The 16,944-nt window shown below is 43.7% G+C and overlaps 1 protein-coding gene across 7 annotated transcripts in view; it reads right to left on the reverse strand.

The window, feature by feature from the left end:
- Window positions 1-16,944, reverse strand: part of LOC105281076 — a 183,647-nt gene that overhangs the window by 85,422 nt on the left and 81,281 nt on the right. For all 7 annotated transcript variants that reach the window (XR_003406593.1, XR_003406592.1, XR_003406591.1 and 4 more), the window contains exon 3: window positions 16,742-16,804. Coding sequence is in view for 4 of the 7 variants with exons in the window: in XM_026970017.1 (XP_026825818.1) it covers window positions 16,742-16,785 (44 nt within the window). In the remaining 3 variants the exon portion in view is untranslated. The remainder of the gene's footprint in view (window positions 1-16,741; window positions 16,805-16,944) is intronic.

Genomic DNA, 16,944 nt, shown 5'->3' on the forward strand with positions numbered 1-16,944 from the left:
AAGCCTGAACAAGGATTCCGCACAAAGCAAGATCACGTATTGCCTCCCGACCGTCCTTGACCATCCGCATGCGAAATCTCACCAAGATCAAACCGGTAGACTCATCGGCGGTAACGCGCCGCGCGCTCGCTGTACTTCTGCGAGGTCTCGTAATGTGCTTCCAGAGGGATTTTGCGAAATGGGCTTCTCGAAACTTTGCTTACCACGTATAGCGAGGTGTCCCGGAGCTTTCTGAACTTACAATCGATACAGAACTTCGGTATTCCCGGCCATTTTCTTGATCAATCTCCAAACAAGTTGCCCCGAGGAAGCTTATGCGGATAACGAGATTTTTCCTTGTGCCGATGTAACTTTTTTCTCCTGGGAATTAACTCCGCTGATGAAAATGATAAAATGTGGCAGAGTAATCTGTATCTTAACCACTCCTTCAAATTGGAGTAACGTGATTATCGCGAAATCATATTGATTTTGAGAAACATGACGTTACAGTGTACGTAAAACAACGTTGACACGAATTTTTATTGCTCGTCTTTGTTTGTAGTGTAGGTATTCGACGTTGCGTTGCTCGAATTTGAAATTCTATTTATCACGTTTGTGTCTATCGATCACCTGTTTGCCGTCTTCTGTTGACATCTAACAAGGCCACAGAGGAAAGTATAAATTCGCTTGCTTGCGGAGACATAAGACGTTTAGTAATTTGGTAACATCGGCGAAGAGCAACCGTAACGAGAAGCCCGGAAAGTGATAATAAAGCGAGTGACCGTTCTGACTCCAATCCTCGACACTGTATTCTTCATAATAAAGAACAACGATTATAAACCAATTTGTGTCTTATAGTAGTAAAGTAGTTGGCTTACAATAAACTCGATTGCTTTCGGTCGATGTAGATGGTGTCCAGTAGGCAACCACGATTTCGAAGCTGTGCCATTAGGGTAAACCTCGCACGCTGCGTTAATTGTATCCGCTGGAGGGTGTAAAAGCAATTAGTTCGTCCATGACGAGGAGCTGCTGTGGAATTGCACGTCGCTTGCAAGCCGTGTCAGTTAACGTCAATCTTGGATGCCGTAAGATGAGATAAAATTCATAACTTTCCATTTACGAAACGTAAAATGCCTTTCAACCGACGAGCAAGTCGACGAGCAGTCGCATTTTAATTTACTGATTAAAAGAGCAAGACGTGATGAATTTTTACAGCCAATAATTATAGATATAAGATATAAATATAATATATAAATATAAGATATAGATATATTGTACTGTATGCGCCTTTTTAATTTGCGCATGCTGACCGACTTAATCTATTATAATTTGCAATCATAGTTTGAAAATCGTTACTTCTCCTAATTTGATGCAATATTTATTTCACTTTAAAAGACGGAGGGATGCGACATATATTGCTGATCCAAATGCACGCACTGCAAAATACAAGATTCTTTCTTAACGATATAATTCTCTACTCGAGACACGTTTCTCTCCTATCGCTACCAATTAGAACTATAACCGCAGACGAGCGCTCGTGCTGAGGTCACTAATACCTAAGTGCCGCATCACGCCAACGAGTACCTCATTTGAATATACGCAGAGGTATCAACCCGTATTCTGTTTTAGAGATACCTGTGTTAAACCAGCAGCGTCACCGCCAGCGCAAATTGAATTCATACTTATCGCAAAACAAACTACATTGTTATTTGTGTAACAATGCAATACACGATTGTCAACGTTAGCGCTCGTCACCTAGAAGAAAATTGTAAAAACGCGAACTGATTCAATTTTCTTAAAAAAAGAACCTTTAGAAACTATGATTCAAATCATATACATATAAGTGACACTTAAAAATTGTTTAATTATTCATATTCTGATAATCACACATGAATTATTGATTATTATATTAAATCCTATATTTAACCTTGATAATGTTATAAAGAAATAAATTGACGCTTCCGCATCAGCTTTCTCAAATTCATATCAGATAAAAAATCGGAATTTCAATCTTTTCCATCATTCTTTTTTCCATCATCCGATTTCCCGAAAACCAGTGACATTTGCACGCAGCAATCTCGCGGCGAGACGTTTCCCGATCCGCCTCATGAATAACATCAATACAACGAACTCAGCATCCGGGACCATCGTCGGTGTCCCGCTGTAAATTGACGGCGGTATTTACGGAAGCGCGCGAGAGCGGTTTGTACCCCGTTCTTTGCCCCTTTATGAAAATTGGTTCAGTGGTTCAGCAAACCGCGTCGCGTCGTCGTCGTCGGCGTCGCCTCTCTTTCTCTCTCCCTCTCTCTCTCTTCCCCTTTCTCTCTCTTCACACGGAAGGAAAAGGGATGCGACGCGAACACGAACAGACGACGAGCTAGTGAATTCTTAATGTTACCCATACGTAATTATATCCCACAAAAACCGCGTCCAGGTAACCGAGCGCTCCAGAGAGCGAGCGCGAGCGCGAGCGCGTTAAACGTTAAATCTCGGTTCAACGGCCGATTCAACGACAACGACTTTCGCACGCTAATTACATCCGTCTACCGGTCTGCCGATGGAAAGCACGATGGTCAATTTTTCTGATTGAGAGAGAACGCGATCGCGGTGTACCGGACCGCCGACCGCGGGCTCGTATCGGGCTCGGTATCGGGTCGCGGAAGTTCACTGCCCTCGCGTGGCACCTACATACAGCCAGGTAGGTAGATAGGTACGGGCGACGTCACTTTAAACGGTAATTGACAGCACTGAAAATCCTGGTAGACACCAGGAATTGCATTAGCTCGGAAAGCATCGTCGTTAATATCGCATCCGGCCCAGGGTGAGCCGCGGCCGGCCCGCCGCGTGCCTCGCGCACAAAACGCCGAGGTATTTTAAGACCTCGAACATCTCTGCTTTTCCACCTTTTACCCCCTTGCTGCTCCTACTATCTCGGATATCTCAGCGTCGATAACTTTATCCAGCATGCCGCTCATCCTGGCCGCTATTTTAAGTTTTCCGTAATGTAACGAATGCAGCCGGCCGATGACTGCAACATTGATCAGTCGTGAAACTCGACAAACGCGAGGGGCAGCCGATATTTTTATCAAGTTGAAATATTTTCTCGTTACAAAGCATTGCCCGCGCGAATACCTGCTATTTTATTTTTTTTTTTGTAAGTTTTATATTTGTAATTGTGCTGGATTGATTTTCCAATTTTGGTAAGATTTACTTGTCCCGATGAAATGTTAATAAAATGTATTGAACTTGCTATACTTGTTTATTTCGCGACACATTTAAACCGACAGATGGAAGCTTGTGGATGAATGAAATAAGAAGTAGCGAAAATTTCTTTTACGGCGATACAATCATCTAATTAAAATACAATGATAAGTAACGCGTTAACGTGTTACTTTTTAAGGAGCATGTTCAGGCGCGAGAAATTGCGACTCATCTCTCTTAGCAAAACATCTCGCGTGTGACATTAAACTCCGTCCGGCGTCCAATTACGCCGATTTAACGCGATACGTTGCACAGCGTTATTCGACATGGGTTTCCATGAGGAGAATATGCGTCCGCTCGTCGTGCTTCAACATTCTTGCCACTTTCGCCGTTCACCTCCCCATTGCGCGACACGATCCACTTTGCGTTCATGTGAGAACAAGGATCGCGTCGGTTCAAGGATGAAGACATTTTCGAGAGCACGCGTTCACCAGAGCATCGCCCTTGCTGGCGCCTCGAGGCTGCTTTGCGAGATTCACGCTGAAATCACAGCTAAAAATCGAAAGAAGCTTTTTCGCGAAATAATTTCTTGCTTCACAAAAGGAGATCCTAACTTTCAGACCGACTTTTGGACGAGAAGCGAGAACTTTTCTTGTATTACAATAATCCGCAACAATAATAAAGAAAAGTGAGCTTCCAAATTAATTAAAACTACGGTCTTCCATTTTTAGTCCAGACGTCTTTTATCTTTCCGAGAGAAAAATCCTCTTCTTTTTCTTCTTTCGAAAATTCTCTTTGAATTGATCTCTACTCAAATTGATTGCGTCGGTGCCCGCTGAGGTTCACGTTCAATTTAACTTTCGGATTTCGACTTTTGTGCGAGGATCACACGGGATCACGCTTTCGCTATTCTAGTGTTAAGTCCCAGGGATCTGGTCTTCCGAGCACGTCGCGCCTCTTTCATTCCGGGTTACTTTGGTAGCCCGGAGGAGCGGCACGTTGCATGCTAATTAAGTGAGTAACCATGCGCAACTCCGCGATGGTCCATTGTTTATTGCGGTTTCGCCGTCGGCCGTTTTTACGGCGCGACGGCCACGTTGTGTTTCTCGACTTCGTGACCTCGAGCGGCTTGGCAACCGAGGCCAGCGCGAGGATCCCGAGCTCGTTAATTAGGCGATCTGAAGAAGGCTGAAGAGTTATAGCGTTGGTTCAAGATGGATATCTTGAAATCTGCCGCGGGTCTCGTCTCTGACTGCGGATGAGAGTTTGCAAGGATTCTTGACAGCTGATCAACATATCGATCATTTGTACTTCTCAGAATGTTGCACTCTGTCAACTTGATTATAACGATAAAGTTCACATTTTCCGATCGTCATGTACCATCGTCGATTTTTCTTGCAAACTATCAACTTTTCTCGAGCTTCTTGAAGTCTCGAGAGCTTTTTGAATTCACTGGCACACTATGACGAGCATTAAGAAGTGGCGCTAGGTGGCAATCGCGACAAGTCTGTCTCCAGAAAAGAGTGTCTGTTCTGAACGACGACAAACGAGCGCAATCGCCGCGTCGGCGGGACGGTATCGTTGTAATTAAGATCGCTACGATCTTCCGGAATTTAGTGACGCGTGTGACTCGACACTTTCCGAGCTAATTCCGTTAAAGGAACAATTGCTCGACGCCGGAAGACGCCGCGGCGCATCGCAGTCTCTCCGCTGCAAAAGATTGAAGCAACGTTTGGTTGGGCAACGTCGTGCGCGTCAAAGAGAAGCGCGCGAGAGGGAACGAGTTGGTTTCATTGTAAGTCTCGCCGGCTTACAACGTCGTTAGAGAACGGCGGAATCGCGAGCGGGGAACGAAGCCGAGCCAGGCTTGAGCGCGATCAACCCTGCCGAGCTCCAATGCTTAAACTCCGCCGGGCTAAATTCGCCGGAAAATTCTTCCGGACCATGTCGTCGCGACGGCGAACGCCACGGGAAATTTGGGAAATTTCAGTTTCCCTAAGTCCGTAACTCCCAACCGTGTTACTATACCACACATTCTAACTAAGCGAAATCCTTTAATGCTGAAACGTTTATTCAGATTGCGACGTCAAGGATGAAATATGTATAGTAAAATATACGATAGATCGTTACGATCGTATCGCAGATATACGCGAGCTATATTGGCCATTAATCTACTCGAGCAGCAGCACTATAGTGTTTATCGCGTTGTATCCAAATTCGCGCGAACGCGCGAATGAGGAAGGGAGGGATACTATGGGGAATTCAGCGTGTATGGAGCATGTATGTTGCAACAGCTTTCGCCCGCACGTGCCGCTGCAATTTCATTTTATAAATCGTGACGACGCGGCGCGCGATCCTAACGCAGATATCAGCGGCCAGCAATTTACACAGCGCGAACAGTATAACGAGGCTACTGTGTACTGGCCGGGGGGATATTGCCATTGCGGTCGCGTAATCGAAGCGCAAGCGAGAAACGTTATCGTCCACGTTAACGACCACGATGTACCCGTTTTGTCCTCCCGAGAGCACGTGGAAAACTGGTCCCTTCCAACCAGTTTTGCGGCACGTTACGTTTACGAGTCTTTCAGCGCCGTGTGTACCGATTGACGACCGCTTCTTTCGGGATGCGGCGCACAACGGCCTTGGAAAATTGCGAGCAATCATGAACGAACGTCGAAGGCCGGTGGATTACCAAAGTTGCACGTGACGTTCGCCCGACACGGCTCATAAATGTCGGCTCTGTGCAGCCCTTTGCAGCTGCGCCTCGGGGATGCAGCCGACGCGTTACCCGAATTACGATAGATTAGATAATGCGGGAGCAACAGTCTGTCGCACCGATAAAAGGGTGGACGGACAGACGGTCTGGGATAGCTCTGCAGCGAGAGCTTGCGCTTGCGCATGAACATCTGATTGAACAGATATTAATGAAATTTAATGAAATATCACAGCTGGCGAATAGCAGAATAAGTCTGAGGACGTTTAGGGAAAGTGAAGGGAAGTGACAGGCACCAAGCGTGTATCCATGTGTACATAATAACATATAATCTGGCTGGCGAATGTACATTGGGAAATCATTTGCATTGCAAATTTCGCGCGGCGTGGAAATCAGAGATTGGGTAGGTGCTTGTCACGGGAGGAGCGTTCCGGATGTTTACTTATTCATTTCATCTTTACGATCAAGATCCAGAATGCCTCGAGGAAAATCCCCGCGGTACGGAATCTCTCGTCAACAGAAGCAGACGGTTTTTGGCAGAACTCAGATTTCTCGCGGAGACGCAACGAACTCGCGCAATCGCGCATACATACGTTCTCGTCCTCGTTGTCTTCGTTGCCAAGTACGGGTCGCAATATTTTACGGCGAGCTGTACGGGGTGTCTTTGGCAGCTACGCGCGCGTTCTTTGCAGTTATATGCGCGGCAGTCGGACGAACGGTGCACATCTAAGAATCGCGAAAGTGTCGTAAAGTTTGATCAATCGTAAATTGGATTGTTCCGCAGGGAGCACGTAGCTGAGAAGACGACAAATGAAACTTCGATGCTCATGAAGACGAGAAAGAAAGAGAGAGAAAGGGACAAAGGCGGGATTTTCCGGAAGGACGCGCTACTTTGGATACGAGATCCTCCACTTTTACGCCGGAAACTTCGCTTATCGCTTTAATTCGGTCCGTCCGCCGGCGCTCGTGTGCCAACAAACAAAGCAATCTATTATGCATTGCTTGGACAATTTCCTTTTTTCACAAAAGCAATCTCGCGTTGGAACGCGGTAGCGTTCTCTTATGCGATGGTAAAGGAATAATTCGATGAAGCATCTCTTACTGCGCTTTTAATAGTACGGATCATTATTTCCCGTCCAGATGTCACTTCATTATTCATTACTGTTCATTGTGAAGAAACGTTAATTATTCCATCCTTCCGCAATGTAGATGGAATGTGTATAAATTTGCGCGAGTAATTTGCGGCATGCGATATAAAGCGCGCTCATATAATGCATTTGTTGTCAACATGGGGATTATTGCACGATTAAATACTGGACAGTGGCTATCATGACCTGAAGACAATTAAACCGTTAAACGAACCGTGGATTATGTACTTGATGCCAAATTTCGGCCATGTTGTGAATGGTATGCGCGATGCATTATAATGAGTATCATCAATCAGTTACAAATAGGATCATATAGGTTGAAACAAAGAGGTGTTCCGCAACAACGCCGATTTCATGCGTGGCTGAAATTGGTCCTTTAAATTAACCAGAATCCTACTACCTAATTCGTTTGCCGTTACGCATCACCGTAACGGTGCTTGTTGTGCAACGGCCGGCAATGAGAGGGATCAGGTGCTCGTTACATAATGAAAGAAATGAAATTTGCGCTCGCGAAGGGCAAGCGTAAAGACGCAAATTTGCCGCGTAACACCGCCAAGTAATTTCCCCATTCCAGCGACACGAAACCGCAAAACCGCTGCGAAACAATTTCGCTATAAAACAATCCTTTGTAGCGGAACAACGGTATCGCGTCCCGCAAACAGCATTCGCGGTTTGTCGCGTGGAAAATTCTTATCCACGAAAAACAGAACTCATCCTTTCCGTTTAGGATTTTTAGTTCTTTCGATTAAAGGTACGTACGCGAAACGCTTTGATGTGACGGATTAAACGATGCGTTGCAAAAAGTAACTATCACGTTTGCCGAAGTTTTATTTGTATTTGCGAATCGGACTAGATTAACAAATTAAATTCTCTTTCCCGTGTCCGCGATGTTTACGTGTCGCGATGTGATTGCTGTACGTTGCAGTTGCGCCAGAATTTAACTTCCGCCACTCGGGACGATAACTAAACTAATAATCGTCGAAAGATCATAGTTGGAGATGGACTCGGATAGTTACGACAAGAAATACAATGATCGTCGTCACTCGAGATCCAGTAACGAGGGTGGACGATGGAGAACAAACTAGCGCCGATACCTTGGCCTCGAAAACGAGGAAAACGACTTTAATTCTCGATTGAAATTGCAAAGCAGGATTAACAGGAGTCTGTCTGAGATTACTACTTATCAGCAGACGGATTCCGATAAAACTTTTGTCACCTCGCCCGTTATCTTATATTTTCTCTTAAGATATATATATATATTTTATATATATCTTATAGATATATATTCCCTTAAATAAATATAAAAATAATATAATTATCCCTTAAATAATATAAAGATATATATTTGATACACACACGCGCGCGCGCGCGTCAAATATCGCGCAAAATGTAGCATAGTAATAACGATTTTCTTGTTCCAAGCAAACTGTTGAAGTTAGAGCTCCCAGGTAAGATACATATTTCAATTAATTTGTTGTATTATTTAGAATAATGTAATCCTTCAAAAAGCGTATCTTGTATTCTAGTTGGCAAGATGTACAAATTTCCTTTAGTATAAATTAAAAGCAAGATACAGGACGGCGCAAATTAAGTTTCTGATTAATAGAATTTACCGTCGAAAAGATATCTGTTTTCTTAAACGCAAAGGCATTGATGTATAATGGTATTGATCTACAAGGAACGTAACAAGGATCTCAAGAAAGTATTTCTCTGTTACATCATTCTGCGAGGCGCGGAAGACTTTAATTCAACGTTGAAATTGCAAATCGAGTTTAACGCGCCGCGAGGCTGAGATGAATACTTAAAATATACGAACAAGTTGATGAAGGCCCTTGTAACATGATGTTTAATTTGCAGTGTGACCCAACAAAATTGTTATTTAAAATTTCATTATTCTATTTGTATGATATTCGATCCATGAATCTTTCCCCAACTTATCCCTCGCGATACAAAATTGTTTGTCGGGAACCCATAACTTATTCAAGGATGATCGAAGAAAAAATGATAAGAGGAATCCACTTATTAATATTCGTATTTTTTCTTCTAAAAATCCATCGAACTTGCTTTAGAAATTAGCTGTCAAAAATCCAGTTCGTAAAACTCGACCGTTCGATCTCCAAATGAAGCGGAAGGGTGTTTTGCCGAGGCAGTTGAAAGGAACGAAACTCTATCCAGTAACAGATCCAATAACAAGGGCTCGAGTGGATGAGCAAACTGCCGACGACCCTTGCTCGGTCTTTATCGGTAGCTTCAGCGGGGTACTCTCCCTGGTCTCGCCGGTAGGATCTTGAGAATTTTCGCAGACGCCGTAGGCAACAGACTGATTCCGAGATTACGAGTCTAATTAACGGATTAAGCGGCCATGCTGCTGTTTGCTCGAAATTAACTCGCTCTTTCGACACCCAAGTTATCTCAATCGCGGTTGATTTGTAAACCGTTCGTGATCGCAGACGCATAAAATGGCCGGATAAAGACGCATATTGAAATCGCATAACGTTCCAATCACTCGAAAATACTCGCTTCGTATCGAAAAAGGAAATGGCCAATCACGAAATCGTTGAAGATACTCGGTGCAAACTTTGCTTGCACTTTTAAGTTATACGCTTAAAATCAAAAGAGGAGATGTTTCATAGAATTGTCACTGCTCTCGAAATCTCAGCTTAATTTCAATGTATCGAGATATTATAATATAATATATACATTCAACTGATAAGGATGTAAAGCGAGATAGAATTTCTGAAAGATACCAGAGATACGTATTTTTCAAGAGAACGAAAATATGTGTTCCTCGGGGTTTTGCCAGACGACTGCTTCTCTTGATACCCAGCTGCTCCTTTCCCTCGAAATAACATCTATACTCTTCGGGTATATCTATAAGTGGGTTACACTAAAATTTTTTACAATTCTGTCGCTATAAAGTAATGTGAAAGACGGGCGGCACTCGACTCTTTTATTACATTTCACGTAATTGTATGCTATTTCGAGGAAAAATCAGAAGCAGAAGAATAGCGGCGTAAGTTAATAAAAACGGTATCTCGAAAATGCATCTGTACATTTACACAATTAAAATCACCAATATTTCTTCATAAAAAAGGCCAAGAATTTTACATTGAAGTACCATCAGAAAGCATTCTAGTTTAATGACAAAATGAGGAAATATCGTTTCGTTCACCTTGTGATTCACTTATCAGCGTCTATCACTGTCGTTTACTTTGACGAAGCGTCGAAAGTGTCAATGCAACACTTTACGTTACGCGAACAAATAAGAGTTACGTATCTTTCGACGTGAGATTATCTGTGCACCCGATGTATCCTCGTTCGCATCATCGATCAGCATTGATCTTTGAACGGTCCGTTACTTCGTGTACCCACTCGGTACACGGTAACGGCGGAGCTGATACGTTCCAGGCGATTGATCATCCGCCTGACTAGTTGGGCGCGCTTGATTTCTCTCGCGTGCACCTCGGTACCGGGGTTTAACGGAGAAACCATCGATTACGGGTCGCCTGATAAATAAGAACTCGCACGTATTGCACGTGGACCGATGCCCGAGAATCAGTTCCGTAATTACATCCTTCCGTTACCGCATAGTTCGTTACGCCTTATCTCATTCGCCGATTCCGATTAGATTCGATAAGAGATTCTGTACGAAGATCTGGATATCGCTCTAGATATTCTTCGAAATTTCACGGCTTATCGAACCAACTAACGAGAGGTGGACGTTGAATGGAAATGATCGTACAAAATTGATTCAAGATCCTGAATTATTCGTGCAGTTTTAATGAGATTATCAACTTAAAAAATAAACGTTCTTGTCACTATTTAATTTTTCAAGAGTTTCACGAAAGTTGCGAGTGATCGGAAAAGACTAGACTTTGTATATATGGTAATAAACGCGATCGATAGATCGGTAATTACGCTCCACCGCGAACAACTCGTGAATAATGCAATAAGATTAATTAATCCGCCAGCACTTGATTTTGACACGATTCACTCCAATTTTTCCGTTGTTCACTAACAAAAGCTACAAGATCCGGAAAAAGCCGAAAGATTCCCGGTTAACCTTAGCTATATAATAAAAATCTTTCGTCAAACAATGGAACCGATCTCGGCCGAGAGTGGAACAATTTTCACATTGTCGCTTTGTCTCCACCGCGAAAGATTCTTCTCACGTGTCGGAAGAGCGAGAGAGTTTGCGTCGTCGGCCATAAGGCTAATTAATCTCCCGTTTTCGTGATAAAGACCATCCCTGGAGATGATTTAAGGTCGCCATCGTCAAACTCGAGAGAGCAAACACGATTTTCAGCGCCTTTCAATTGATAAAATCTTAAATAATTTATAAATGTGAAATAAATTCTCCCAATACATAATCCAAAAATTCGATCTTGATTCTGATACCGAAATTAAACCGATTAAATTTATTAACGATCAATTTGCAGCTGATTTTTTTCTTATTGTCCGAGTAAACATTGTAAATATATCGTACAGAGTGCACATAACATTCGGATTAGTCATCGATTCACATTAAAAGGTGGATTCGCCAATGGCGTTGCCAAAGCTTCGCGTGCGCAAGCTTGTTACTCTTCGAAGTCAAAGTTGCGCCGACGAGCGTCTGGAATCCGCGCGACGCCGGCGGCGGATCGATCGTCGACGTCGCGTATTCGCCCTCCCGAGTACATTTCGCAATTTCCGGCCGTTAACCTAATTTCTAATTAGCGCCATGGGTTCCGTTCTGTTTGATGCGGCCGATCACGCTATGGCTGCATTTCTTCCGTTGTGCGTTCGCGTCCAATCTCGATATTTACAAACCGATTGATTTTCAACGTATGCAAAAGTTATTGCGCCAGCTCGTACTGTTGTCCATTATCCATGAATTGCTTGCTCTATGATATTCCATAGGATTTTTAACTTGTAAAACCAAGTTTCTTTATATAAGAAGAAAGAGAGAGAGAGAGATGCAACAATATATGATAAAATATACTACTTTAACATCTAATTTAATATCGTACTTGAACGTTATATACTTCATTAGTTATCACTAATTAGTTCTTTAAAGCACAACGTTTAATTTTTACAGCATTGATGTTACAGCTTATATTCATTGTGATAAAAACGGCTGTTGTGTTTTTTACCGCTACCTTTCCGCTCTTGAAATATAAAATCACACGAATGTATTCATAGGCTATCTTGACAGCCATGATAAACGATGATACATATTCGATGGTATTCAAAAAGCTACTGGTATCGAATACTATGAGCCACTGAATCAGTAATCAACTATAGTAAAACGTTTCCGCAACAATTCAAGCAGAGAACATGATTTTACTGCAATCTCGAAGCGCTGATTGTGAATGACACGCCGCAAGCGAGTAGAATGGAGTGCAAATGTTAACACGTGCGTCGTCACGAACGATTCCCCCTGGTTGCAGGATGCATCCCTTATCTTTTACTATCAATCACCACGTGATGTTCCACCTCTTGACAGTCATCCCGTATTATTATCATTGCGAACGAAGAATCCACCGCGCGTATCGGTGCGCGAGGCGCGAGAAGAGATCGAAAATCCTGCCAGTCACGAGGCTAAAATCGCGGAAAGATCGTGCCGATAACAGATCTTTTTTCGCGAGAGAATTAAAACGGGCCGTCGATTTTAGCGGGCGCGATAGGAAGGCGACCGGTATCGACGATCCATTGCCGGCGATCTCGATGGGACGATGTGTGCCGCGAGTGCGTAAAGCGTGAAATTGCAGGTAGGAATCCGTGTAATGCTTCGCCGATCGTCACGATCAGCTGTTAACGATCCGCCATTGAGATACCGGCCGACCGACCGCCCCATTACGTCACGTTACATTATGCAATATCGCGTACCAGCGTCTCTCGAGCTCATTATCTGTATCGATTCCTGATGATCTCGCGCCCAAGTTTGAGCTGTTAACCATTCCAATGTAACGAGATACATTTTGCGATTTTATTTCTTCGTTACAGCGCGATTTAATTAACGCAATATAGTACTATAGATCTATCTATCAGTCTCGGCAATCGAAGTTTATCTCCGAGACACTCTTCATTAGTTAAAAGGCCCTTACTATAGGAAGTTACAGATAATTTTCTACTCGTCACGAGGCGTAATTATTGAACCGAGAAGATCCCAGTCGCATGCAGGACAATAATTACAATCGTCACGCATAATTGTAATTGCTCGTTCCATTTTCGGATTCCAGCTTCCTCATTTAGGGTTATAATACGCCTTTTATACGGTAAACATGTGAGAGCGAACGTGGAAAAATGTGAGAAAACGTTTCGCGTTGTTCTTTCATCTGTAATTTGCTAGAAATCGTTTCTTCGTGTTAGAGATCGTGCGATTCTTTCACAGTTACACGTCATTGTGAAAATGTGGGACAAAAGAGCGATTACTATTGCTGCGTTTTATCCAGACAGATTAACCTTGATAACTTTATGCTTTATTCCCTTCTCGGGATAAAATTTCAAATAGAATGTACCGATAATTGTCACTAAATAATTACCAAAAATAACTTGCCATTCTTCTTACAACACTCAACGCAACTAAAATATTCATTACATAATGGACCATAAAATAGTACTCACTTTATCCAGTAAATTTCGCTCATTCCTTCGACTAAAATCACTAAAAGCTGATCATTACCTCTTAATGTACGAAAGTTATGAAATTGCGACAGAGATAATCTCAGAGAGAGAAATCAAAAATGAAAAGCGTTAGATTCTCGTGCATCTCTCATAATACCTCGTAATCTCTCGCGCGCCAGCGAGTCAATCTTTTAAAGAGTGCATCTTCGGCGCCGGGTCCAGCTCGCGCAGGATTTATATATAGTGAGAGAGCTTTTTATCGGCGGACGGGATCGCAGTACGGGCGCCGGGAAACTGACCAAACGTGAAAAGACTCGCGGTCGCCATTGCGAGTCGATGTACGAGCGAGCTATAGACGAAGAACCGAGGTTGCTGGCAACGCCATTCAATCCGAATTGATCCGACGGATTGTTAAGCCGCTGAAAACCCCATAAACAGCTAATTGGTTTACGTTGCTGCGCTACCCCGCGGGAGTGATAACCGATAATTAATCCTACTCGCGGTGCAGTAATTAGCAATCTACACCACAGACGCGGAAGAACGTTCACCTGTCTTCGATCATTTTTTCCCTTTCACCCGGTCGTTTCAGGTCGTTTCAACTAACGAGACATCGAATCAGCCCGCTCTCTGTAATCCGAGCGATACGGAAAGGACTGACGAGGAGAAAGAATGTGCACGAACGAAATGGGATCATTATATCAAGATGCAGGATCGAAGACGTCGATACGTTAATTTATCCGATATACATTGTTAGGTATATAAGCGTGTAAGCAGAGGAGAACGTGATTCGTAAAAAGGCATTTCACCCGAACCGCTTGTAATTGGAATACCCTATCGATACCCTGACGTTTTAATTAAGGAACCGGATCAATTCCACGTTGAGGTAAAAATTGAAATCCAGATTGGTCTGAAAACTCGATGGTTTTGAGATTCTTCCGAAGGGGAAAACAAAATTAAGTTTCTTGCAATAAAACACGATACGAGTCTTGGTTGCAGGAATACTGAACATCCCCGTGCGATTTTGGTTCCCAGAATTTTCTTTACCCCCTTGCATCAGTTTGAACGTCGGACGCATAAAGAGCATAACGAGCCTAACGACACAAAGCTTTTCACGCGCAACACGACAGCACAAAAAAACCGACGTGTTCGATATCAACCCTTTCACCCCGCGCCCGTCTGTGACCCTTTTAAGTTTGAGGCGATTTACATTCCGAGTCGATGGGCAAAGCTGCGAGGGGTGAGTCGATAAGAGGCTACGAGATGATTTTTATTTCAGCGCGTTTCTGCCATTCAGTCCCGAACCTCAAAAGAGAGAAAAAGAAGCGACAAAAGTATGATTTCAAGATTTACATAAGAATTATGTGAACTTTGCAGGCGACAGTCACGTGTCATAAATGAAATTGATAATTCGCGATTAAAACGTGAGCTGAAGCGATACGCGTATCTCGTCTGGAAATAGTTGTTACTCAAACATTTCGAGCATATTAAAAATAACACGGTGTAATATAATTCAGCGTTATATAAATGTAGACTCAAGTATCAAAGCCGAGCATCAGGACGAGGCATAACGCGTTCAATACCGAAAGAAATTTAATGCTCGATACTCTTGGACTTGATCTCGATAGTGTAGCGCTTGCACGGCGAAATTTCTTGGCGCTGGCTCGCTCCTCAATTATTCATCATCGGAATCACGGAGCATCCAATCGAGGAGCGTCTTTGATCAAAGATACCATGGGGTTCCGTGGTTCCGGTCTGCCCTATCGAGCCTGAAGGACGGGCGCTTGAAGGGCGGCGGGCGGATGGGCAGCGCCCTGTACATCGAAACCTTCAGCACGAATCCAGGCAATCTTTCGATCCTTCGAGGAACCGAGGCAAAGAGCCGCGGTTACATGTATAAACTGAAACCCTCGACCGCGGAATACCCCATGACTCCACCGCCATTTTGCGTAACGAGCGAAGCAAGATTATTCTTCTCTCAGCATCCTTCGCTTTAACGAGACGTCGTGGAACTGCAAGGAAACGGAAAGGGAAAGGGAAAAGGGAGAATCATCGCGAGCACGTTATTCGAACGGATTTTCTCTATTAAAGTTTAACTCGCAGTTGATTACGTTACGTGACATGGTATTGTATCCACGTTCCGCGACGGATTAGACAATCTTCAATCCCCGCGTCGGATTTAACGCTTATGTTGGAATATCTCAATTCGTTACTTAACTACGGCGCGCAAGGCTGCCGCTCTTATGCTGAAAGCAATTAACGCGGAACTTTGTTTAAGGGAACATCGTTACACGCGGTGAAATTAAGAATGCCGTTCCGACGGGATCCCGAGAGGATGGCAGAATTATCGGGTTTCTCATTTCGATCAATAAATCTTCGATTTAAGAGTCTGCTCGAAAGTTATGTTCCATTATGCTCGCCAAGTCCATCTACGCGGTTCGCGATGGCTCTCATCCCCGAGGGGAAAAAGGCAGGCAAAAAAGGGGTTGCGGACGAACATCGGTTTCAAGGAGCAGGTTTTCACAACCTTCAGAAAACTCGTGGAGGCGAAGCACTCCCCTCGGCTTTATTCAAATCCATCGGTGGCGGTGGCGAGGAGTACCCACCGCCGGCTTCCCATTTCTCTGTCGGACTCTCAGCGAAAAGTGGCGTCTAACAAAGTTTCCGGATCGCGTCGCGACGCGTGGCGTCGCGCGAAAATCGGCGTGCGCCGAAAGCTCGCAAAAGCTTGCCGCTTGCCTGTCAGCAGTTTAGAAATGCGACGCGCTTTCGCCAGTGTATCTTGAGATTTCGGCACAAAGGATTCGTCGCGATCTATGGACAACCATGAAATTGAACACTTGGAATGAGAACGGAGCAGCTAAGCAGTGCGAAAGCGATTTTGAGACAGCTCACGCTATCTGTGAACATTTATGCGTATCTGCTTTTCTGTTCATCCTAAACTTCATCATCCGTTTTGAGTTCTTTGGCACTTGAAGCCACGTGTTCATTTGGAATCTCCGGAGTTTGAGAATCGTCGCAATACGGTATGCTGTTGAATACGCATAATATAGGATGCAGCATGCTTATTCTCACCGTAAATCAAAAGTCTACTTACTCTGGAGCAGGATTTCTCCAGCGTTGCGTTCCAGCCCGCGCCATCAGGCATCAACCGCCCGATCTGAAAGCAGAAGGAATGCAACGTTATATTTTGCATAATATAATAATTTCGATATATATATTTATCTAGAAGAAATGCATATAAATGATTGAATCTGAAATATTATTTATAATAAATCTTTCTCAATGCGACAAGTCTTG

Source organism: Ooceraea biroi, chromosome 5 (assembly GCF_003672135.1).
Source record: "Ooceraea biroi isolate clonal line C1 chromosome 5, Obir_v5.4, whole genome shotgun sequence".
NCBI lineage: Eukaryota > Metazoa > Arthropoda > Insecta > Hymenoptera > Formicidae > Ooceraea > Ooceraea biroi.